Here is a 24,160-nt window from a genome sequence, read left to right as displayed (position 1 = left end):
AGTAAAGAAGAAAGAATGAATGGTAGATCAGGAAAGTAGGAGAAAAGTTGGAGAGTATGGCTATCAGAAAGAAGACAGGGAGAAAAATAATTACTCAATGGATTAAGACATATAAAGTATGTCAAATGTATCATATTGATACTAAAAATCTAGTTGCTGTTAGAGGATGCTTGGCAATCAACTCATCATCTTGAAAACTAGTGAATAAAGAGGAAAGAATCTATTTATTTCGCTTTGTCTCTCCCATTCTGCTGATTTAGGTCCCAAAAGGGGAAAAGTCACAATTTTTATTGGACATATCCCAGGCTCAGTGTTATCTTGCCTCCTGGGATAAAAGACAGGAAGAGAGATGCTTTCCTGCCCTGGGCACAAGGGCACAGGGACACAAGCTGTGTTCAGGAGGATGTGCTAAGGTGGGCTTTAAGGTGGTCCTGGGCAGGTTGGAGCACCGTAAGGCGTCAGGTGGGCAGGCAGAGCTGCTTGCAACAGGGAAGAGGTTCCCTGCTGTCCAAGGCCACGTCTCCAAGTGGAATCAGTGAGACTGGGCCTGTGGAATTCACTCCGGAGGCCCCCGGGTCTGGGTCAGGATTCTCTGCTCAAGCATGGCATACCGCTGGAGGAGGGCCTCGTAGACCTGGAGGGGTGGAAAGAGCAGTTTAGGATGGCGAAGGGAAGGTGCTCTTACATCTCTTTGCAACTTGCAATTTAAAAAATTCTACATCCCATGTATTTGCAATTTAAATTTTTTGCTGGGCAGAAAAAAGGAAGTGTCAATTCACAAAAGAGGAAATGCTAGTAGTTCTCAAACCTATAGTTTAAGATCTTTAAAAAAGGCAAATTATGACAAGAAACCAGTTTTTGTTATCAAATCTACAAAATTTTAAAAAATTCTGATGAAGGTACCTGGAAATGGCTGTTTCATTGCACAGCTGGTAGAAGTTGGTGGTGCAATCCTTTTGTAAATCAATTCAACTTTATATTTGTATTAAGGGGCTTGAAAATGCCCGTGGCTTTTGACCTAGTTATTCTACTTCTGCAAAGCTCTCCTAAGGAAGTAATCCTAAGTGTAGGGTGCTAGGCCCACCAAAGGTCCTCTTAGACACCACTAAATGTTCAGACTCATAAGACTACCATGGGCCACACCCTGGCCTTAAAAAGGATACACTGGAGAATCATGCATGTTGGCACAGTGGCTGCAGGAGACCATGAACAGTTTGCACAGGTGTCCAGGAAAGCGTATCTCTGCCTCCCTTCCTTCTTCCCTCCTTGCCCCCCAAGTTACAGCTCAGGTGCAAGGAGATGAAATCCACATCTTACAGGTGCAAGAACCACCCTGGCTTTGAAACCTCACTCCCCACAGGAGTATTCCTTGTTAACAAGTCCATAGACAAGAGCCATGCCCGTGAGAAGTCACTGCACTCAGGGAGCCCTAAGTATGACTTCCCCTTAGGTATTTATGTTTTCCCATTCCAGATGCAGTTTCCTAATTCAGGGCCATTTTGACATAGCAATGTTGCCTAGTAACACTGTTGACATTTCACTTTTATTGCAGAGCTAGAACATTAACCAAAAGTCAAATTCTCATGCAGAATAGGGAAAGGTTTTGTTAACCCTTTACCCACATAGCGTTAATTATAATAATTGAAAAACTAGAAGCAACTGCTCTAAGACATGGAAAATGCTCGAGAAAATATGGTTCATTAGCCAGATAGAATATTATGCAGTCATTAAAAATAACGCGTATGTTCCTGTGCACCTCTGCAAATTGCATGATTAGTGTCTTAGTCCATTCTGGGTGCTATAACAAAAATACCATAGATTGAGTAGCTTATAAACAACAGAAACTTGTTTATCACAGTTTTGAAGGCTGGGAAGTCCAAGATCAAGATGCCAGTAGATTCTGTCTGGTGAGAGCCTGATTCCTAGACAGTCATCTTCTTCTTGTGTCCTCACATGGGGGAAAGGGCCAGAGATCTCTCTGGGGTCTCTTTTGTAATGACACTAATCCCATCCTGAGTGCTCCAGCCTCGTGACCTAATCACATTCATAAATTCCCACCTCCTCATACCATCCCTTCGGGGGTAAAGATTTCAATTCATGAATTTTTAAAATTAGTTAAAAAAAAAACCCAGTGGAGGCTAACACAACATTGTAAAGCAACCATACTCCAATAAAAATTAATTAAAATAAATGAATTTTGGAGAAGCCCAAACAGTCTGTAGCAATTAGGAATTTATCATTTTTATGTGCCATTATCTCCCATTATATCCCAAACATACAAGAGATGGTGTGTTTGGATTCCTAGAGCTTAGCATAGTGCTAGGCACACAGTAAGAACTTAATAAATAGCTGTTAAATAAATGACTATGTGCAAACCAAAAAAAAAAAAAAGTATGTATACCTTTAAGAATATAAATTCTTAGCATAGTAAAAGTCTGTAGTAAAGAAATGTTTAAAAAAAGTAATAATATAACATGTAAAATATGTCAAACATGAAGAATACTTATGACAATGTAAACACAAATAATATAATAAATTGTATACTGTGAAAAAGAAAAGAATATAAATACTTAACACTGTAATGTAGAATATTTAAAGCAGGCTATAAAATTATATATACAGTGTGCTGTGTAGTAAAATAAAACCAAAACCAAAACCAAAAAACCAACAAGGGAAAAAGGACCAGAAAGAAACACAATCCCACATTCTTCCTCTTCATTCTTTTTGTTTAAAGCTGTTTTCATCTGTAGCTCTGTAAGCCTTGCACTTTAGGTCAGCGCATGTGGTCTTACACACAAGCAACACAAGGCTGGCCAAGGGACCCAGATTTCCTTGGGACTCACATATACCACCAGGAGGTCATGCCAATCCCATTCCTTCTTCTTTTTTTTTTTTTTTTTGCGGTACGCGGGCCTCTCAGTGCTGTGGCCTCTCCCGTTGCGGAGCACAGGCTCCGGATGCGCAGGCTCAGCGGCCATGGCTCACGGGCCCAGCTGCTCCGCGGCATGTGGGATCCTCCCAGACTGGGGCACGAACCCGTGTCCCCTGCATCGGTAGGCGGACTCTCAACCACTGCGCCCCCAAGGAAGCCCCCATTCCTTCTTAATTTGGTTTAATTGGCTCCAAAGTCAAGGCCTTTAGTAACTGATTACGCAACTAGGGCCTACTCTTGGTGCAGTTGGAGCAGCTCTGCCTGTGAACTCAGACGTAAGAGGGCTGTGACATTCTCTCCAAGGAGGAAATTGTAACATTCAGTAGAGCCTACAGGGAAAACCCTGTTACTGTTTTGAGTTTCCACTTGAGCACACAGAGGTGCCACAGAAAGCAAACAGAGGATGTTGTCCTGCTCTCAAGGTATTTACAATCCAGTCCTCAAATAGGTCACTTATGCCAACAATCACAGACTGTCACTTCCTGCCAACTGGTGTTGAGAAGGATTCCGAGGTTACACTTGGGTTTAATGGTAAAGAGTTCCATGAGGTATTAGTGACTTTGGTCATGGGCAAGCCAGGGAGAGTGGCGGTACACACACTGAGTATCTGCCGCCTGTAATGAGGCAGCTGCAGCTGTTTGTTGCCCTAAAGCTTACCCTCACTACCTTCTTCCTTGCTGGCCTCCTTCTAGAGAGGATGAAAGAGCCAGACTCCACTTCAGCCTTTCTTACAACCAAGGTTGACAGTATAACCAAGTGGTAGTCTCTTGGGGGAGTTGAGGGAAACAGACCAGTATGTTTCTCCCTGAAAAGCAAGAGTGTGTGAGGAGAGACTCCTTGCCTAAGGCCACGCTCTGATTTCTGCCTATGAATACAGTTGAGGGGGAACGTGATGTTAGGAGAAGCTGCATACATCCTGTGGTCATGTGGAGCATACCTAGTACAGCACTATCCAATATGGTAGCCACAAGCCACACGCGGTCCTGAGCCCTTGAAATGTGACGGGCGCTATTAGTAGGAAATGCACACCAGATTTCAAATCTCAGCCAAACAAAAAAAGAAGTAAACTAGCACATTAACAACTTTTCTTACTGATCACATGTTGAAATGACAATATTTTGGACATACTGGGTTAAATTAAATACATTAAAATTAGCCACTTATTTATTTTTACTTCTTTTTTCAAAAATGAGACTATTAGAAAATTTAAATGACGTATGTGGCTCTCATGATGTTCTCACTGTCCACTGCTGATCTGGAGAACTTCAGAAAACCTCACCCGTAGCCCTGACACTGTTGAACCACTGAACCAACACGGCAACACCGTCAGACTTCCTGTTGTACAGTAAAGCCATGATAGGGACTTCCCTGGTGGTCCAATGGTTAAGACTTCGAGCTTCCACTGCAGGGGTCGCAGGTTCAATCCCTGGTTGGGGAGCTAATTAGGATCCCGCATGCTGCGAGGCATGGCCAAAAAAATAAAAAAATAAATAAAGCCATGATAGGCAAGGATTCTCTTTAACCCTCACAATTAGGAGGTTAAAAGTAGGCCAGACAGATGTCCCCATTCCCAGATGAAGAAAAAGAGGTTCAGAGATGAGGAGTGCAGCTCAAGGTCATGTGAAGGTCACACGGAGAGGGAGAGGCACGATAAGAATCAGAACCCAAAGGCCCTTTATCTCAAGGTAGGATCTTTCTACTTCATTGAACTCCCTCTTAAACAGAAGGGCACACAACAGAAAGTAATAGAAGCCTGGGCAGACCCATGTGTGTGGGTTATCTAGTCACCTGGATAGCATGAGCTTCTGCTTCCAAGATAAGCTGTGAGACAATTCTCCAGGGTGTTTCTATATGTCTTGTGACAGCTTTTGTTCCAGACTATCTTTTCAAGGGTGTTTGTATAGCAAACAGCCTTGGAAGATAGGGAGAGGGAAAATTTGTTTGCTGACCAGGATGATAAAGATGTCTCCTTTGGACAGGTTTGCTCGCAGCTCCTTTATAATGCGCAGGGTCCCTCATTTGTGACACAGACACAGGGTGTGCACAGTATCCACCTGGGTCCACTCCACACTTCAGGGCCAAGGAAAACTGATGCAAACGTGAAGCTTATGCTGCCTGCTGTACTGTGAGTAATAAAGTCCTCTGTCTGTGTCACCCCCTGCTCCTGGACTGCAAGAACCTTGTGCAAACAGGAAGGGTGGTGAAATGGAAGCTATGGCATACCACCTGGATTGCCCCGCAGGAACAGAGAACTTATTCTCTCAGCCCTCAGCTGGCAGCCTCCTTTGTGGATTGCTTTGGCTATAGAGAGCTGCCTTACCCCATCCTGGGGTGGCCTGCAGGCAATAACTGATTGACATGGGGTATAAGGGCCCATCCCCCTCACCACAACTGGGTAAAACTCCAGAGTCATCCTAGCTTCAGAACTTCCGGTAGGATTGACTGAGGGCTCCCCTGAGATCGCGCTGCAGCTCACTTCCTGCCTCTTCGCAGCCCTGCCTCTTCCTTTTTCCTTCAACAGATGCAGATCCCAAGAGTGCCCCCTAATAAATCTCCTGTACCCTAATCAACAGCTCGGGGTCTGCTTTGCAGGGAACCCAACCCGTAACAAGTGGGGTCTGCCTTCCCTCTGACTGAGTGACCACACAGCTTTCTTGGATCCAGATTTCAGATCTGAATGGTAGAAACCCAGCACGTCTTATGCTTAAGTGACAGAGTCTTTCAGTGGCCTCTGTAACCCTGTGAGTTAGAAGGGTGCACCCCAAGGCATATGAGCAAGGAAGATATGCCCAGTGAGCCATCTGATCCCTGGGGCTCTAAGATCAGCCGTATCTCTGAATCTCAGAGACAACCTGTCTTCTTTTGCGCTGTTTCCTTGACAATTAAAAAAAAAAGTAGATTTCCCCTTTAGTTGAGCACATCAGCTATAATGTAGGTGATAAAGAAAAACTTACCTTTTGGAAAAAAGAACGTAGTTGATTTTCACGATGCAAATGCCACGAATGAACTCTGATGGTCTCTTACCTGAGACGCTCCTGGGGTTGGGGCAGCAGCTAATCTGGGATTTGGGGCTAACTTCACAACCTCTGAAAAGGGCACATCTGTTCCAGCTGCAAGGCCTAGAAGGGAAAGCTCATTTCACGTCCGTGCCTGTTGCAAATGAAGGCGTTACCCGGAAATAGCGTTTTATCTCTGGAGTGATAAAATGTTCTAAAACTGGATTATGGTGATGGTGTGCAACTCAGTGAAGTTAACTAAAAATCACTGAATTGTATGCTTAAGTATGGGTGATTTTTATGTTATAGAAATTGGGCCTCCATAAAACCATCTTTAAAAAAAGAGAGAAAGAGAAGAAAAGTTTCAAGTGCAGGCCTCTTCTCAGCAGGGCTTTCTTTGTCTGAAGCGCATGTGGGGAGGCAGCTAACCTCTGACCTCTGACAGAGGGGAGGGTCCGCTCGCCTCTCCTCCCTCACGTGGCTCCACTCTCCGAGTCGATCACTGCATTCCAGCCACCCCAACTGCTCTCAATTCCTTCTGCTCAGAGCCTTTTCACTGTGTGGAATGTTCTTCTCTCTTCTCAGAAAAGCTGCCGCTAGGAACATCCCTTCCAGCTCTCAGCACCATCTGCTTTCCTCAGGGCACATCTCACTACTTCTGCCACAGATTTGTTTAAGGTCCCTCCCTTCTCGAGCCGGAAGCTCTCAGAGGCCAGGACTGGGTCTCCGCTGGAGCCCTGGTGCCTGGCACACTGCCCGCATACAGGAGGCACTCCATAAATGCCCACCAAGCGAAAGAGTGGCAGGGCTGGAAAAGAGAGAAGGTTGCCATAGGTGGGCAGGAAACAGTAAGGGATTTCCGGGCAATTTAAGGAGCAGTATCAGACTGAAGGGAAACTCAAGACCACCGAGAGGGGAAGAGGGCCCACTGAAGATGTGAGGCCCAGTTTTCTCTCTGAAGGATGCTGGAATATCCCAGCCCAGAGCTGTGTGGATGAGGGGACACAGTGGGGTGGGGTAGCCACCACAGAGACTACTTGAAAGACTCTTGTCCCCCTCTACTCACTCACAGACTGGCTTTCATCCCTGGACCCAGCTGGAGAGAATGGATGTCCGCATAAAGTGGGAACTGGTGTGCTGGGACCTAGCTCAGGTTTTAGTTTTGGAGGGCAGAGCAGGGCAGTACCCCCAGGTAATGTCTGACAACTAAATAGGCATGGAAAAGGAAAAATAAGAAAGAAACACAGTGCAGCACAGCAGCAGAGGCCCCAGAGGGTAGTTCCTTTTCTGCTTCGACAAAAGGAGGAGTATAAAGTAAACCCCAGACTCCTCATGGGCAACACTGAAGGCTGGAAGCTTATGGAATGGTGTTTTCAAAGTTCTGAGGAAAATAGTTCAGAGTCCTTTGTCCAGCCAAGGTAGCGTTCTCTGGGAGGGTGAAACCAAGCCCTTGCTGGACATGCAAGCCCTCAGAACATGATCACCTACTGAATTTCCTCTTAATTATGTATTCTGGCTGTATATTCCAACAACACCAACATAGAAATGAAGGAAAAAGAAACTGCAGAGTCAGAAAAAAAAAGACAAACTCATACGTCAGTGCAAATAAAAGCCAACATGTTGTAAAGTTTGATTAAAAACATAACAGCCTAGAAATAAACTGCCCGTTCCCTGGTGGCCTAGCGGTTAGAACTCTATGCTTTCACTGCCGTGGCCTGGGTTCAATCCCTGGTCGGAGAACTGAGATCCCACAAGCCATAAGAAAAAAAAAGGGAAGGGGAGGGGAGGGGAGGGGAGGGGAGGGAAGGGAAAAAGAAAGAAAAAGCAATTGCCCAATGATCTTGATACAGGCGGTGGCACAAGGTGGGGCAAGGTGGATAGGGTGGAGAGGGAGGGGAATGAAAGAGTAAGAGTTTAATTATTAAGAGAAGTCTATGGTCCCTGATTAATTCTCAATGTTGAAAGAAAACATACAAGTTTAAATAGGTGTGTTAAAAAGTTAAGGATAAATGGGTGAAGAATGCAACCGCTAGAGGGAAAGGACAACGCCCTTGAGTTACATGGGTGGCGGGAGGAGTGGCCTGAGCAGGCAGAGGACAGGGCAAGTCGACCACATGGGTGGAAGAACGCCCTCGTGGGCCTGTGCTGCTCCCGCAGTTTCAGGGAGGCCTCCATCAGAGCCTCGGTTCCCCACTGCCCCCAAGGAGCTGTCCAGGGTCCTGGACTGCTTGGCTTGGAAGCCTCCACCTTTGTCTCAACTTCTGCTCTTGTTGAAAAGATGGCTCTAGACTTTATCTACCCCTTCCTGCCCACCAGCTGTCCAGACCCATGCCCAAGTGCCCTCAACCAATGTCCCTGGGCTGAGTCTGACTCTGACCAGGCCTCATTTAGTTAGGACCCTGCCTCTCTTTCCCAGTTTAAGTAAAGCACAGAGGAACAGAGGGTTTGGGTTGGTTCCCCCCTGCTGGGAGGGGAGAAAAGTGAATCTGAAGACCCTAAGCCTCCCATGTCCCTAAAAACTGGGAACATCCCAATCTCCCCTTTCCACTGTCCTCAGCCCAGCCAGTGCCCCAACCGCTTCCAGAGGCATCTGGCGCCATCCACTGACCTACCATGGAAAGCTCGGTAAGCAGAGCCCACACAGGCTGAGTTGGCTGTGTCTGTGACATACACTGGGGTGCCAAACACATCTGCCAGCACCTGGAAAGGACAGAAGTGCTTACTGTGGTGAGTCACTCCTCAGAGGGAGCATGCACACAGACATGCGTTTTCTGGGCTCTCTTTTCTAATACGTCTTCTGATACCTTCCATTCCACCTCTACTGCCTTAAAGGAAGTACACTTGGCTATGCCGCCCTGGTGATAATAGGGTCAGGGTGACCTGGGAGAAGTCTCTAGTGAAGGGCCACAGCTCTCTGGGTTGTCCCTGCATTGTTTAACCGTTTTATCAAAGACGAGGAGAAGATTGAGAAAGTATGCTTAGCAACAATCAAGGTGGAGATGGCTAGGTCTCAGACTAATATTAACAAGGCCAAACAAACCCACACTAACAAATGCATGTCTTATAGGAATAAAGATAAAGTTTTCCACGTAGGTCCCCAAAATAAATTGCATAAATTTAGAATAGAGGATGTGTACTAAGGGGAGCTCACATGGAAAAGACTTGGGTTGGGGGTCTTAGTTAACCAGAGATATTGTTGATGCCCCATCTGGATCCCCTTACTGGACCGGTGTGCACCCTCACCCAGATGCTGTTGAGTATTGGCTGCTAACGGCTTACAGCTGCCCCTCCTCAAAAGAATTGCTCTTTACTGAACAGAGGCTGCCTCTCACAGGAGGTTATTCGTATCTCTTCCCACGACAGCCAGTTGGCCCTCTTACCCCAAGGTGGAAGCAAGTCTGCGGCATAGTTCATGGACCATATCTCCCCATGGGATGGAGCTGAAGCTGACTCCAACCAAAACCACATCCTTGCCTATCCTTCTTCCCCTGCCCTACCTGGATCCCTCACTCCCTTTCTCCTGGGAGCACTCTCCCAACAAATCACTCATAGAATAATTTCCGTTGCAGGCTCTGCTTCTAGAGAATCTTACCTAAGACAGGTATACTATTGTACAAGTCAACAGTCGATTCAGTTACTCCAACAGCTAAGGCAGCCTCGGGCTATACCCTAAAATTCTCAGTGTCCCAATAAGACACCAACAGCCCCATGATTTGGGGCTAACAGCTTGATTGTCAGATATCTGCAGGTTGATTCTACTTTGGGTCATATATGTCTAGCATAATGAAGGGCCAGAAAGACAGTGACAAATTCTGGCAACTGTATTATAAGAGGAATGGCTGGGAAAATCAGAGATGTTTAAATTGGAAGGGGGAAACCTTGAGGAAGACAAGAACATTGGCATTCGATGTCAGAAGGTTTGCCATGAAGGACAGGCACTTTCTGTGTGACTCCAGAGGCCAGTGCTGGTATCAGAGAGTGGAGTTGTACAGGGCAGTGGTTTTCACTTGAGCGTAAGATAGAATCTGCTTGCCACGTGCGCTGTAAAGAGCTGGCTTCCTGGGAAAGAATGAGCTGTAAGCTCCCCATCCCTGCAGGAGCGGGAACAGAGGCAGTGTTACTGCTGAGTGTCTGGCCCTTAGAAGTATTAGACGTGGAAGAGGCCCTAGCTCAGGGCTTGCTACCGGCACTTACCTGCAAGATGTCTCTGTTGTGAGATGCTCCTCCGGTGGCCAAAATCTTTGTCTTAGGCACTGTAAGGAAAAAGAAAACAAAAAACAAAAAACGGCTGTGACAATTCCCCCAAGGCAGAAAAGGCTGCTTTCCAGAGTTCTTCTACCACAAAGAGCTAGTGTCAGGCCAATGCCTCTTGCTTATCACACAGGACTGCGTGGGAGATCTAAAGCTGGTTCTGTCCACGCACGTCCAACATGAAATTTGCTCGTGAGGCTGCTTCCTCATCCACCTCTTGGGCATGCAACTGAAGAGGGTACACAGGACGGGTTCTAAGGTTCTGGCAATGTTCTATTTCTTTTTTTTTTGCGGTACGCGGGCCTCTCACTGTTGTGGCCTCTCCCGTTGCAGAGCACAGGCTCCGGACGCGCAGGCTCAGCGGCCATGGCTCACGGGCCCAGCCGCTCTGTGGCGTGTGGGATCTTCCCGGACCGGGGCACGAACCCGTGTCCCCTGCATCGGCAGGCGGACTCTCAACCACTGCGTCACCAGGGAAACCCAATGTTCTATTTCTTAACCAGAGTGCTCTGTGAAAGATGTTTCACAATTAGCTGTATGAAGCATATATTCTACTGTATGCATACTTTTCACAATAAAAAATAATAAACCACAGTCTAGTAAAAGACATATAGTTCCACTTTGGGTTAAAATGGAGATGGTCAAGAAAGAACATCCCTTGAGCTGTGACAAGGAGAGAATGCTGAATAAACAAACAAAAACATATATTTTTTTAATGCTATCAAAAAGTTGTAAATGCAGGGACTTCCCTGGCGGTCCAGTGGTTAAGACTCTGCGCTTCCACTATAGGGGGCACGTGTTCGATCCCTGGTCAATTGGGGATCCCGCATGCCACGCGGCCAAAAAAAAAAAGTTGTAAATGCGAAGAAGTATAAATAAATTAAATCCTAGAATGAGATGAGCCCTTAAGCGCTAACTTGCTGTACCTGCAGTACAAGATAGATGGCACAGTGATCCTCCAGAGGCACATAAACTTTGCCAGGACAGAAAAACCGGCCAAGCATTAGGTGGTGGCAGTGTGGGAGGGGCGTCCCAAAGGCAGCGCTAGTCCTCCTCGCCCCCACCTCTCCCCCATGGACCGTGTAAGGGGTGATGCAGAAGCCAGGGGCAGGGCAGAAAAACAGAGCGCTCTGTAATCTCATAGCGCTTAGACCCCTATATTCCCGTGTCACAGGACTCTTTTACAATGAAGAGGTATTCATTTATTATGCAGGTATTTAAAAACAAATGTTATGAGGCTCTGCTGCCACCTCTCAGCCTCCCGCATCTTCACCCTCAGCCATTAAGAGAGTACCTGGGGGGCTTCCCTGGTGGTGCAGTGGTTGAGGGTCCCCCTGCCGATGCAGGGGACACGGGTTCGTGCCCCGGTCCGGGAAGATCCCGCATGCCGCGGAGCAGCTGGGCCCGTGAGCCATGGCCGCTGAGCCTGCGCGTTCGGAGCCTGTGCTCCGCAGTGGGAGAGGCCACAACAGTGAGAGGCCCGCGTACCGCAAAAAAAAAAAAAAGTACCTGGGGACTTTGCTGGTGGTGCAGTGTTTAAGAATCCACTTTCCAATGCAGGGGACACGGGTTCAAGCCCTGGTCCAGGAAGATCCCACATGCTGCGGAGCAACTAAGCCCGTGGGCCACAACTACTAAGCCTGCATGCTAATGCCTGTGAGCCACAACTACTGAAGCCCACGTGCCTAGAACCCATGCTCTGCAACAAAAGAAGCCACCGCAATGAGAAGCCCGTGCACCGCAACGAAGAATAACCCCCGCTCGCCACAACTAGAGAAAGCCTGCACGCAGCAACAAAGACCCAACGCAGACAAAAATTAATTAATGAATTAATTTAAAAAAGAGAGAGTACCTGGGCTGGGAAAAGGGGAAGGAATGTCAGCGGCTAAGGAGACAATCCAGGACATGGGAAGATGTTCCAGTGTGATTCCATGTTGGAAAATCAAAACACGCTTCATTCACGACTGCAAGAAAAGTCAGCTGGGCATGATGTAAAGCACCATGAAGACTTTGACACACTTTTAGGTTTATATGTCCTCTTTTTTTAAAATTTTTTATTTATTTATTTTTGCGGTACGTGGGCCTCTCACTGTTGTGGCCTCTCCCGTTGCAGAGCACAGGCTCTGGACGCGCAGGCTCAACGGCCATGGTTCACAGGCCTAGGCGCTCCGCGGCATGTGGGATCCTCCCGGACCGGGGCATGGACCCGTGTCCCCTGCATTGGCAGGTGGACTCTCAACCACTGCGCCACCAGGGAATCCCTATATCTCCTCTTTGTAGGTACAAAGGGAATAGGGCCCTGGCTTTATAAAAAATAAACTCATAATGGAGACTGGAAGAAAACGGTCCTAGATGGCAGGAGTGGCTGGGGTGAGGGGATGGGATTATAGGTAGTTTTCTTTCCTTTATTTTCCAAACTTGCTATTATAAGGTTTTTCTGCTCTTCTAAGTCAACCTAAACAAAATGAAATATACATCGAAATATAAGCTGAAAAGGGACCATGGCTTTAGCCCCGCCCAGCTGGGTGCATGTTTCACAGTGTCCAAACATCAAGAAAGTGATCATTCCTTAAAGAAAGCAGAGGTCACCCCGTGGTTCAGAACCCAGAGTCTGGAACCAGACTGGCTTGGTTCAGAAGCTCTGAGCTGGTGATGTAACACTCTGGGTCTTGGTCTCCTACTTTGTGAAGCAGGAGTAATACTGGTACCCACCCCAGAGACTTTGTTGTTAATAAACATAATGTGCTTAGGGACCAGGCTGGGCACACAGTACGTGCTCAATAAATGTTGGCAGCTATTATGATCATGATCATCAGTCTTACTTCAAACGTCTTTTTATTCTTCTTAGATGTTATTAAAATGAGATTATGACAGTTCAGGAATGAAACTCTAGGGAATTCCCCGGCGGTCCAGTGGTAAGGACTCCACGCTTTCACTGACAGGACCCAGGGTTCAATCCCTGGTCAGGGAACTAAGATCCCGTGATCCCAGACTTCCCTGGTGGCACAGTGGTTAAGAATCCGCCTGCCAATGCAGGGGACACGGATTCGAACCCTGGTCCAGGAAGATCGCACATGCCGCGGAGCAACTAAGCCTGTGAGCCACAACTACTGAGCCTGCTCTCTAGAGCCCACGAGCCACAACTACTGAGCCCACGTGCCACAACTACTGAAGACCGTGCACCTAGAGCCCGTGCTCCGCAACGAGAAGCCACCGCAATGAGAAGCCTGTGCACTGCAACGAAGAATAGCCCCCGCTCACCACAACTAGAGAAAGCCCGCGTGCAGCAATGAAGACCCAACACAGCTAAAAGTAAATAAATAAACTTATTTTAAAACAAAAGATCCCACGATGCCACAAGCCATGCAGCCACTGGGAGCATGATGCCTACAGTTCGTGCAGCCCTTTTGCCCTTTTAGGTTCAAGCGCATTCATTCATGTGATCTTGTTTGAGAGGAACCCAGCAGAGCTGGCAGGACAGGTTTGATTTGGCCCTTAAGCTTGCTAAGAGGATAAGTAACCTTATGCTGTTTTGCACAAGAATCGCTTCAGAGGCACACTAGCTCCCTGGAGCCCAGGCGGGCCCCTCCGCCCTCACTGCCTCTCCCCTCACACTGGGCCGGTGGAGACAGCCCCCCAGCCGCCCAAAGTGCCCCCTCCTGACGACCGGAAAACCCTTCGTGCCAGTCATTCACGCCCACCTCAGCACCATCTCTGCCCTGCTCACCTGGGCTCACTTCTCAGGGACCTTGGAAGCCTTTGGAGACCTTGGGGGAATTTCTTTTTACATTCTGGGTGGGGAGATGGAGAGGAGTGGAACTGTTTATAAAGTTCATTCTATTTAAAAAATTCTGTTGAACTAAAACATACATCCTAACAAATGTACATACATACCATAAGCTGACAGCTTGACACATTTTCACAACTAAACACACCTGTGTAACCTAGGAAACAGAGCCTCACCAGCACCCCAGAGGCCCTCCATGCCCCCCGAAAGGTAACTACTAACGATCCAGACTTCCAACAACAGCAGATAGTTTTGTCTGCTTTTGAATCTGACGTCCACGGAACCTGCCACGCGTACTTTTGGGTTTGGCTTCTTTTGCTCAGTGTTTTCATTTGTGAGATTCATCCATTTTGTTGCGCGTGGCTAAGGCTGGTTCATTTTCATTTCTGTGTAGGATCATGTTGCCTGAACACCCCACGAGGCATCTATCTTACCATTGATGGGCACTGTGTTGTTTCCAGCATGAGGTGCTAAGCACAGGGCCACCGGCAGTGTCCTCCTACACGTCTTTAGTGAACACATGTCCACATCTCTGTCTCGCATCCACTGGGAAGTGAAGCTGCTGGGTGGATGTGTATGCAGCTTTAGTAGATGCTGCCTAACAGGTTTTCAAAAAGGTTTACCTAGTGCTTATTTTTGAAGTATCCTTTTACTTATTTGGTTCAAAGGCATAAAACATATACTACATAGGATTGTCCTTAAAAGTATCATGAGGAGGCCTTCAAGCTAAGAGGATTCAGGGGTTTTCTACCTTCTCTTGACCACGGCTGGCCCAGAGGGACAATACATCTTGGAAACCTGGACTCTCTGGTCGGCGGGTCCAACCTCCTTCAGACGGCCCCCCGCCCCCTGCCAGACCACTGCAGCACCATCAAAAAGGGGAACTCGCTGACCTCCTAAAGCTGCCCACACTCCATAGCTCAAGTTCTTAGAAGTCCCTTCCTTCCCCATGGGCCTCCCCTGGCCCTGGTTCTGCCCTCTCCATTGCAGGGCTCTCAGTTCTGACAGTGGTTCCACATCCCCTCTCTTCCCTGTTGAAGCTGAAATGTCCAGAGCTGTGCCCCACAGGCAGATGGGGCCTGCCCAGGCTAGAAGGTGAAGGTCCAGTGATGGCCCCAGCCCAGACCTTTCCCACCTGCGTTGGCCATGTCCTCGGGATCCAGAGCTTAGGACATTTAGTCTGCAGGTTGGAGCGTAGGGTTACAGAAAGATCTCCCAAGTCCTATAGCTCCTGGCCAAGGAGGTGAGGCTCCTGGGGACGCAGCAGAGATGCAGGAACAACCTGCCTCCTAGTCTATGCCTGTCCACAGTGCCAGTTGATCGCTTTCTCACCCCACCACCAGGAGCCAGGCTCCACGTCCCTCCTGCACAAACAGGGCCCGTGTAATGGAGCCTTAACAGACAGTGTCCACTAGGCCTGGCCTGAAGCCCAGGAAGGGCCTCAAGCACCTCAGGGTAGGAGCAGAACCCTTAGCGCCCACCCCAGCACACAGCCCGCCAGCAGCTCACTTACTGACTCGATAGCCCAGGCCCTCGGCATGGATCTTCTTGGCCATGAACTGTCCTTCGATCAGTGCTCGAATCTCCACGTCCCAGGGGAATGCTGAGACCTGATTCCAGGAGAAAGTGGGCAGAGTGAAGGACTCTCATTGTCCACTCACTGTGTGTGTGTGTGTGTGTGTGTGTGTGTGTGTGTCTGTGTGTATGTGTGTGGTGCGTATGTATGTGGTGTATGTGTGTGTGTGGTGTCTTTTTAACAGTAGCCCAGATTCAGAGCTCATGACTCAGGCCTCCACTGGAGCTCACCCATAGTTGTGCTCTTGAACCACTAACTTGTTTGTCACACACTCGCACGCACACACACATGCTCACGGCCTCACGCATGTATCACTCTGGGGAGTCAGAGGATGGGAGAGCTCAGTTTCAGGCGGCCGAGGGTTCCAGTTCTGCCTCTGCCATTCAGCTCTATGACCTTGAATAAGTTAATGTAAATCTTATTGAGCCTCATTTTCTTTCTTTTTTTTTTTAAACACCTTTATTGGACTATAATTGGACTATAATTGTTTACAGTGGTGTGTCAGTTTCTGCTTTATAACAAAGCGAATCAGCTATACATATACATATATCCCCATACCTCCTCCCTCTTGAGTCTCTCATTTTCTTTGTTAACAGAACTGAGGTAATGGGAGCACCTACGTTTCAGGGTTGTTAAAAAGCAAACAGCAGAGCCTGGTCAATGTAGCTGATGCTCATGAAGGGAGAGCTTGTGCTGAGAACCCACCACTGTGGCGCGCCCTTTGCCCTTCCAGCTAAAGCTGAATGGCACCAACTCCAGCCTCACCCTGCTCCCCAGACCCTGAGACCAGTGACTGATGCCACCGCTCCCTCCCTCAGGAACTGCTCCAACCCAACTCACCTGCTTTCAGTTCCTAAGCTTCTCCCTCTGCCAGGACTCCGCCCAAGCTTCCCATGTGGGATCCCTCTCATCCTTCAAGTCTGCACCTAAAGGCCACCTCCTCAGGGAGGCCCACCTGATCACCCTATCCAAGGCAAGTCCCTGGCACATGCCCTGCTTTCCCCTACGTCGCTTGGTTCCTTCCCGTCTGAGCCACATCACACACCGTAATCGTGTGTGTGTTTGTTCACCTGTTTACATCCTCCTAGACACTGGGCTCCGTGGAGCAGGGACCCTGTTTGTCTTGTTTGCACCAATCATACATATCTGTTGATTGAAGAAACGAACGAAGAAAACTCCCTTCTTGATAAACCCAGACAGATTTACACAAAAGAGAACAGGCATGTCTTCTTTCTACGAGCAACAGAAACCAAACTGACCCCCACCAGAAGACTGAGATGAACTCCCTATACTTTAGACAAAGCTTTCCATCTACAATACAATACGTAATACCATCATCGGCATATAATCCAACACCAACTCTGTTACACTGAGTAGACAGAGTGACTTACTGAAATTCCCCAGACACCTCTTAGGGTCAGAAAAGTCTCTCAGGTCCAATCCAAAATGTGGTGATGACTCTGGTAACCATCTCACAGAAAAGTCAATTCCAAGCAGCAAGTATCAACCAAATCCCTCCTGGGAAAGGTTGCGTGGTGGAGGGCAAATAAAATAGCGGCTTTAGGGCCAGAAAGGACTGGGTTTGACCACCTCCACCACCTAGGCCCTGGTGCCTTGGGTGAGCTATTCAGTTTCTCCATCTGTAAAGGGGATGAAAATACCTAATTCACAGAGTTGCTCTGAGAGGTAAATGAGGAAGATAAAGAAACCCACATACATAGTGCCTGGAACTAAACTGTGCTCGATAAACGTCAGCAAATGTTAGTGTCTCCTGTGCCAGAGGCTCTTTCAATCAGGAGGAAATTCATCGTCTGGAGACGGGAGGTGTAGGATAAGGCTCGCCAAGGAAACAGGCTCCAAGATGCTTAATGACGTTCAGTGGGAGCACACGTTAGCTCAGGGAGAACACTTAGGTGTTCCACACTCCTCTTTGTGAGAAAGTACAGCGTCTGTCTTATATCTTGCTGATGCCCCAGCATTTACAGTGCACCCTAGCACATCAAAAGTATTGTTTTATTATGACAAACCCACAGTCAACATAATACTCAACAGTGAAAAGGTGAAAGCCTTCCCACTAAATTCAGGAACAAGATAAGGATGCCCACTCTCACTACTTCTATTCAACATAGTATTGGAAGTCTTAGCCACAGCAATCAGACAAGAAAAAGAAATAAAACTGGAGGGAAGAGGTAAAACTGTCACTATTTGCAGATGACATGATAATTTATATAGAGAACCCTAAAGTCTCCACACAAAAACTATTAGAACTATGGGCTTCCCTGGTGGCGCAGTGGTTGAGAGTCTGCCTGCCCATGCAGGGGACACCGGTTCGTGACCCGGTCCGGGAAGATCCCACGTGCCGCGGAGCGGCTGGGCCCGTGAGCCATGGCCGCTGAGCCTGCGTGTCCGGAGCCTGTGCTCCGCAACGGAAGAGGCCACAACAGTGAGAGGCCTGCGTACCGCAAAAAAAAAAAGCAAGAAAAACAAAAAAAAAACCTATTAGAACTAATAAATGAATTCAGCATGGTAGCAGGATACAAGTTTGTTTGTTTTGGGGGGTTTTTTTGGGCAGCACACAGGATCTTCATTGCTGCGTGCAGGATCTTTAGTTGCGGCATGTGGAATCTAGTTCCCTGACCAGGGATCAAACCTGGGCCCCCTGCATTGGGAGCGAGGAGTCTTAGCCACTGGACTGCCAGGGAAGTCCCAGGATACAAGATTAATACATAGAAATCTGCTACACTAATAATGAAATATCAGAACGAGAAAGTAAACAAACAATCCCATTTAAAATGGCATAAAAAACAGAACCTAGGAATAAATTAACCAAGGAGCTTAAAGACCTATACGCTGAGAACTATAAAACTAAAGGAAACCGAAGATGATTCAAAGAAATGGAAAGATATCCCATGCTTTTGTATTGGAAGAATTAATATTGTTGAAATGGCCATACTACCCAAAGCAATCTACAGATTTAATGCAATCTCTATCAAAATACCCATGACATCTTTTCACAAAACTAGAACAGTCTTAAAATTTATATGGAACCACAAAACACCCAAAATTGCCAAAGCAATTTTGAGGAAAAAGAACAAGGGTGGAAGCATAACCCTTCCAGACTTCAGACTATACTACAAAGCTACAGTAAAAGAGCATGGTATTGGCACAAAAACAGACATATAGATCAATGCAACAGAATAGCGAGCCCAGAAATAAACCCACTCACCTACAGTAAATTAATCCATGACAAATGAGGCAAGAATATACAATGGAGAAAAGATAGTCTCTTCAACAAGTGGTGTTGGGAAAGCTAGACAGCCATATGTAAATCAATGAAGTTAGAACACTGCCTCACACCATACACAAAAATAAACTCAAAATGGCTTACAGACCTAAATATAAGACATGACACCATAAAACTCCTAGAAGAGAACATAGGCAAAATATTCTCTGACATAAATCATACCAATGTTTTCTCAGCTCGGTCTCCCAAAGCAAAAGAAATAAAAGGAAAAATAAACAAAGGGGATCTAATCAAACTTAAAAGCTTTTGCACAGCACAGAAAACCATCAACAAAATGAAAAGACAACCTGTGGACTGGGAGAAAATATTTACAGATGATGAGACTGACAAGAGGTTAATATCCAAAATATACAAACAGCTCATACAACTCAATATTGAAAAAACCCAATCAAAAAATGTGTAGAAGACCTAAATAGGCATTTTTCCAAAGAATACATACAAATGGCCAACAGACACATGAAAAGATGCTCAACATCACTAATTATCACACCAGTCAGAATGGCCATCATCAAAAAGTCAACAAATAATAAATGCTAGAGAGGGTGTGGAGAAAAGGGAATCCTCCTACTGTTGCTGGGAATGTAAATTGGTGCAGCCACTATGAAGAACAGTATGGAGGGTCCTTAGAGCTACCATATGATCCAGCAATCCCACTCCTGGGCATATATCAGGGAAAACTCTAATTGGAAAAAATACGTGAAGCCCCAACGTTCACAGCAGCATTATTTACAATAGCCAAGACATGGAAACAACCCAAGTGCCCATCAGCAGATGACTGGCTTAAGAAGATATTGTATATATGCAACAGAATATATATTTTTTAAAATATCTTTTGGCCACGCCACACGGCATATGGGATCTTATTCCCCAACCAAGGATCGAACCCATGCACAACTGCATTGGAAACCGAGAGTCTTAACCACTGGACCCAGGTAGGTCCCTATACAACGGAGTATTAGCCATAAAAAAGAATGAAATGTTGCCATTTGCAGCAACATGGATGGACCTAGAGAGTGGTATACTTAGTGAAGTAAGTCAGAGAAAGATAAATATCATATGATATCATTTATATGAGGAATCTAAAAATACAAATGAATCTATATACAAAACAGAAACAGACTTGCAGACATAGAAAACAAACTGGTTACTGGTGGGGGAGGGTGGTGGCAAATTAAGAGTATGGGATTAGATACAAACTACTTACTATACATAAAATAGATAAGCAACAAGGATTTACAGTGTAGCACAGGGAATTATATTCAACATCTTGTAATAATTTATGATGGAATATAATCTGAAAAAGAACTGAATCATTTTGCTGTTCATCTGAAGCTAACATAATATTGTAAATCCACAATATTTCAATTTAAAGAAAAAAAATGTTAAATACTTGTTTTATCAATGGCTGAGTAAATGAATGAGGTCCCTAAAACTAGCATAATTTGATAGGCATTCGTTAAATAGTCAACAATGGAGCCACTGTAGCTCCAATACCAATAACACACGTACCTCATGGTTTTCTGCACTAAACCTATGACGCCCAATAATTTCAGGGGTGATCTCCATTACATCAAAATAAAAACCTGAAACAAGACCAGGAAGAGATTAGTTGTCAGTGGTCAAAAACAAAAGATCAGCTTCTCAATAGCCTTAGAAAAAAGCAGGGTGAAATGACCCTATATCCCTGTTCCCCGGGACCCCCTATCCCCTGGAGACCTGTGAATATTCTCAGGTCCTTCTCTCCGGCAGGACGGAGGGCAAATGGAAAGGCCTAGGCTAGCTTTTCGTGGAGACAGCTCTTCCAGCTCTCATGTGGCCGCCCAGGCCAGGAGACAGCTAGCTGTCCAACTAACCCTAAAATACCAGCATGGGTTTGACCAAGGGAGGCACATCCCCTCCCTGCTCAAAAGGCCTGCCCCAATGCTGGGCACTTTTCCCAACAAGACCTCGTGTCTGGGGCAGAAAGCTGCATGTGGGCATGCACCAGGGCAGAGTAGGCACTGTGGCTGCCATCTCTGATGCTGTCACCAGGGGCTTCGAGGGGCACAGAAGATGCAGCTCTGGCCTGATCTGCCACTCCCCACCTCACTCAGATCATGGGGTCTCACGCTAGTTTTAAGGCCCATGGAGCAGAAGTACAGACAGTCAGGGCTCCCCTTGGCTTCTCCCTGGCCCTGCCCCTCCCCGCAGCAGCTGCTGCCCCTTCACAGACCCAGGCATCCCGAAACAGCCTACCCAGGTTTCCGCTGTTCCCCATCTCTGTGGACTGCAGCGCCTTAGAGAACTCGCTCCAGGAACTGGAAGCCAACTCATCGCGGATCTTCTCTCTCATGAGGGAGCCGTTTTTAAAGCTGCAGAAGTGCACACAACCCTGAGGGAGGGACCTGGGGCTTGCTGACTGGACCCACGGGCTTTGGTGAAGAGTCCCAGGTAGAGGGGCTGCAGGTCAGGCTGGACCACAACCCCAGCCAGTGCACAGCAGGGATCTGAAGTTCCTCCTCAGGTATCAGACCCAGCGCATGTTCCTGGGAGTCACCAGGAAATGCACTTGTCATGGGCTCTGTTTACAGGGGAGGTTGCCACAAAGGAGCCCCAGGGAGAGACACAGCTGTGGTTTCAGCACGTTGTACCACCTGGACAAGGGGCAGGGCTGGCCAGATTTACTAGACCTACATATTCTCCAGTGGTTCTTGGAATTTCAAGGCCAAAAACTCTCCCTTAGTAGCTTCCAGCAGGTCCCCAAATGCCTGTTTGGAGGGTGCAGAACAGACCCCTTCCATGAGAACTGTCAGGAAGCAGGATGTCCTTGCTACCATTGGTTGAAGGTCCACCATGTGCCAGACATAGCGTAACAACACTATGAAGTAAACCTCTTATTCTCCGCATTTTATGAGCAAAGTGTGGCTCAGATATGCTACGGGGTCTGCCTCAGGCCACACAGGATACAGGTGTTGGGGATGGGATCTGTATCTGGGTTTGGGAGAGACTTCAAGTCCTGGGCGCTTCCCCACCCAGCTCTGTTCTCAGCAAGACCCAGTGAGTCCCTGGGGTCTCAGCTGCCCCCAGAGCCTGTGCAGTGAGTGGAACGACCTGGGGGGCTCCACATGGTGCCAGACCTGCCCGCACCTCCTCCGCCCCACCCAACCTACCACAGGAGCGCCATGTAGTGCTGGGGGTCAACCGGGTTGCAGAAGATGTGGCCTTCCAGGGTGGGCGTGGGCTCCTGGAGCCAGAGAAACAGGGTGTCGCTGGTGCCCAGGCTGACCTGCAGACAGACGGGCAGAGGTGAAGCGGCTCCGTCTCGCCAGCTCCACGCGCCCTGACCCCCATCGCTTCACTCCTCAGGCTGCAGACCTCGGATTAAACGCCACCTCCTCAGAGAAACCTCTGTTGACCCTCCCACACCAAAGTCCAACGTCAGCTCCCCAGATTCAGGCTCCCATGGATCCTGCGGGCCGATTCTCTAGAACTTACTACAACTACCTCTAACTCGTGGTTCGGGTGACAACGGGTTTCCCACTAGAAGCAGAAGGGTCTGGGTTATGTCGTCATCGCTTAGGGAGCTCACAGTCCTCTAGCCCGAGGTCTGACCCTTCTGCCACTGTGCTCACCACGACCGGCCACTGTCAAGGCAGGCAGGGGACCTGTCTGTTCAGCAAAGGCAACTGACCTTCTAAGAGAGGACCTGTGGGCAGGTCCTGGGGCCTGGGTCTCCCTATCCTCTCCCTCAGCTGCCTTTTGACCCTGGAAGTCCCTCTGATAGGCAGCAAAGATGCTGCTGAGACCCAGCACCCTCGTGCCCTGGGGCAGAAAGCTGACCCTGCCTGAGGGAGGGAGTGGTCACCTTACCGCAATGTCACCTTCCTCCAGCCTCATGCCTGCCAGCGACGCTGAGAACGGGAGGGGAGCCTGTGGTTAGCAGGAGGTCACATGAGAGCCACAGAGCAAACCAGTCACCCCCCCACCCGGCCAGATGGGAGTGCAGCCCCCATCTCCCACCCCAGTCCACAAGCTAAGGAAGATGCAGGAACAGGGTGAGGCAAGGGCTCAGGACGCCCCAAGGGCTACAGGGTGGAGTCTCTGTGGTCAGGGCCTCTGATTTGGACTCAGAAACCTCATCTAAAGGGGTCCAAACTCCCCACCCACTGTTAGGCACTCCCAGGAGTGCAGAGGACCAAGGGGGCCAAGTCAAGACACCAGGATACACACGGCGGAGAAAGACAAAGGCGAGGCCGGAGTGAGAGGCTTTCCCCCACCTCAGTGGTATGGAAAGGGGCAAGGTAATGTTGACTGTCCCCTTTATGTGAGGCCCATGACCGTGATGTTTATCTGCCTTCCTCACTGATACACCCTGGAACTGAAAGGTCTGCCATGTAGCAGCAGGCCTAAACGTTGAGTGAATGAATGAATGAAGGAGAAATGTGGGCAGGAACAGGTGTACTCAAACACTGCTGCTGAGGTACGATCAGCAGAGTGCCAGAGCCCTGGATTCAGGAATCCTACCTCTGAGAGCTTATCCTATAGGCCGCAGGGGTCCCCAACCCCCTACCGGTCTGCACAGCAGGAGGTGAGTGGCGGGCGGGCGAGCGAGTGGAGCTTCATCTGCCGCTCCCCATCACTCGCGTTACCGCCTGATCCAACCCCCCCCACACCGTCCGTGGAAAAACTGTCTTCCATGAAACTGGTCCCCGGTGCCAAAAGGGTTGGAGACTGCTGCTATAGGGACAAGGGACAAGATAATGTTTGCATGGCCTAAACGGTAGAAGCCACGCCTACTTCCATCTCCCAGCTCCATCTGAGGGACGTTGGCAAAGTAAATGCCAGGACGATGGAAACCTAAACAACCACTAATGATGTTGCACAAAAATATTGCCTTGGTTGGTTAAAATAAACTGTTTATTTATGGGCATAGGAAAAGAAGGTTGGAAGGACAGCCCTCAAAATTTTAACTGTGGGGCTTCCCTGGTGGCGCAGTGGTTGAGAGTCCGCCTGCCGATGCAGGGGACACAGGTTCATGCCCCGGCCCGGGAGGATCCCACATGCCGCGGAGCGGCTGGACCCGTGAGACATGGCCGCTGGGTCTGCGCGTCCGGAGCCTGTGCTCCGCAACGGGGGAGGCCACGGCGGTGAGAGGCCCGCGTACCACAAAAAAAAAAAAAATTTAACTGTGGTTATCTCTGGGTTAAGAGATTACGGATGATTTTTTTTTTACATCCTTCCTTTGGTTTGTCGGTACTTAAAATTTTTTTCTGCAGTGAAGAGGTATCCCTTGTGTATAAGAAAAAGAAGCATAAGACTAATGCATTACTTAAGG

At 48.0% G+C, this 24,160-nt stretch overlaps 1 protein-coding gene across 9 annotated transcripts in view; it reads right to left on the bottom strand.

The window, feature by feature from the left end:
- Positions 1-205: 205 nt before the first annotated feature.
- The window catches only part of XYLB (xylulokinase), a 46,154-nt gene continuing 22,199 nt past the window's right edge, over positions 206-24,160 (bottom strand). For 4 of the 9 annotated variants that reach the window (XM_027088373.1, XM_027088374.1, XM_027088372.1 and 1 more), the window contains 9 exons: positions 22,696-22,736; positions 21,996-22,111; positions 21,082-21,197; positions 20,356-20,429; positions 15,480-15,576; positions 10,123-10,181; positions 8,541-8,628; positions 5,957-6,051; positions 206-634 (listed from right to left, as the gene is read on the bottom strand). In XM_027088373.1, coding sequence (XP_026944174.1) covers positions 557-634; positions 5,957-6,051; positions 8,541-8,628; positions 10,123-10,181; positions 15,480-15,576; positions 20,356-20,429; positions 21,082-21,197; positions 21,996-22,111; positions 22,696-22,736 — 764 coding nt within the window. In that variant the 3' untranslated portion in view covers positions 206-556. Of the gene's footprint in view, positions 635-5,956; positions 6,052-8,540; positions 8,629-10,122; positions 10,182-12,031; positions 12,144-15,479; positions 15,577-16,933; positions 17,183-20,355; positions 20,430-21,081; positions 21,198-21,995; positions 22,112-22,695; positions 22,737-24,160 lie in introns of those variants that run through there. The other 5 variants (XR_003429044.1, XR_003429045.1, XR_003429046.1 and 2 more) reach the window with 5 other exon arrangements.

The sequence above is a fragment of the Aethalodelphis obliquidens genome, unplaced genomic scaffold (assembly GCF_003676395.1).
Source record: "Aethalodelphis obliquidens isolate GAN/ISIS:26980383/991018 unplaced genomic scaffold, ASM367639v1 scaffold62, whole genome shotgun sequence".
In the NCBI taxonomy this organism is placed as follows: Eukaryota; Metazoa; Chordata; class Mammalia; order Artiodactyla; family Delphinidae; genus Aethalodelphis; species Aethalodelphis obliquidens.
The sequence above is the reverse complement of the archived record's forward strand: the minus strand, read 5'-3'. Positions and strand labels throughout refer to the sequence as shown.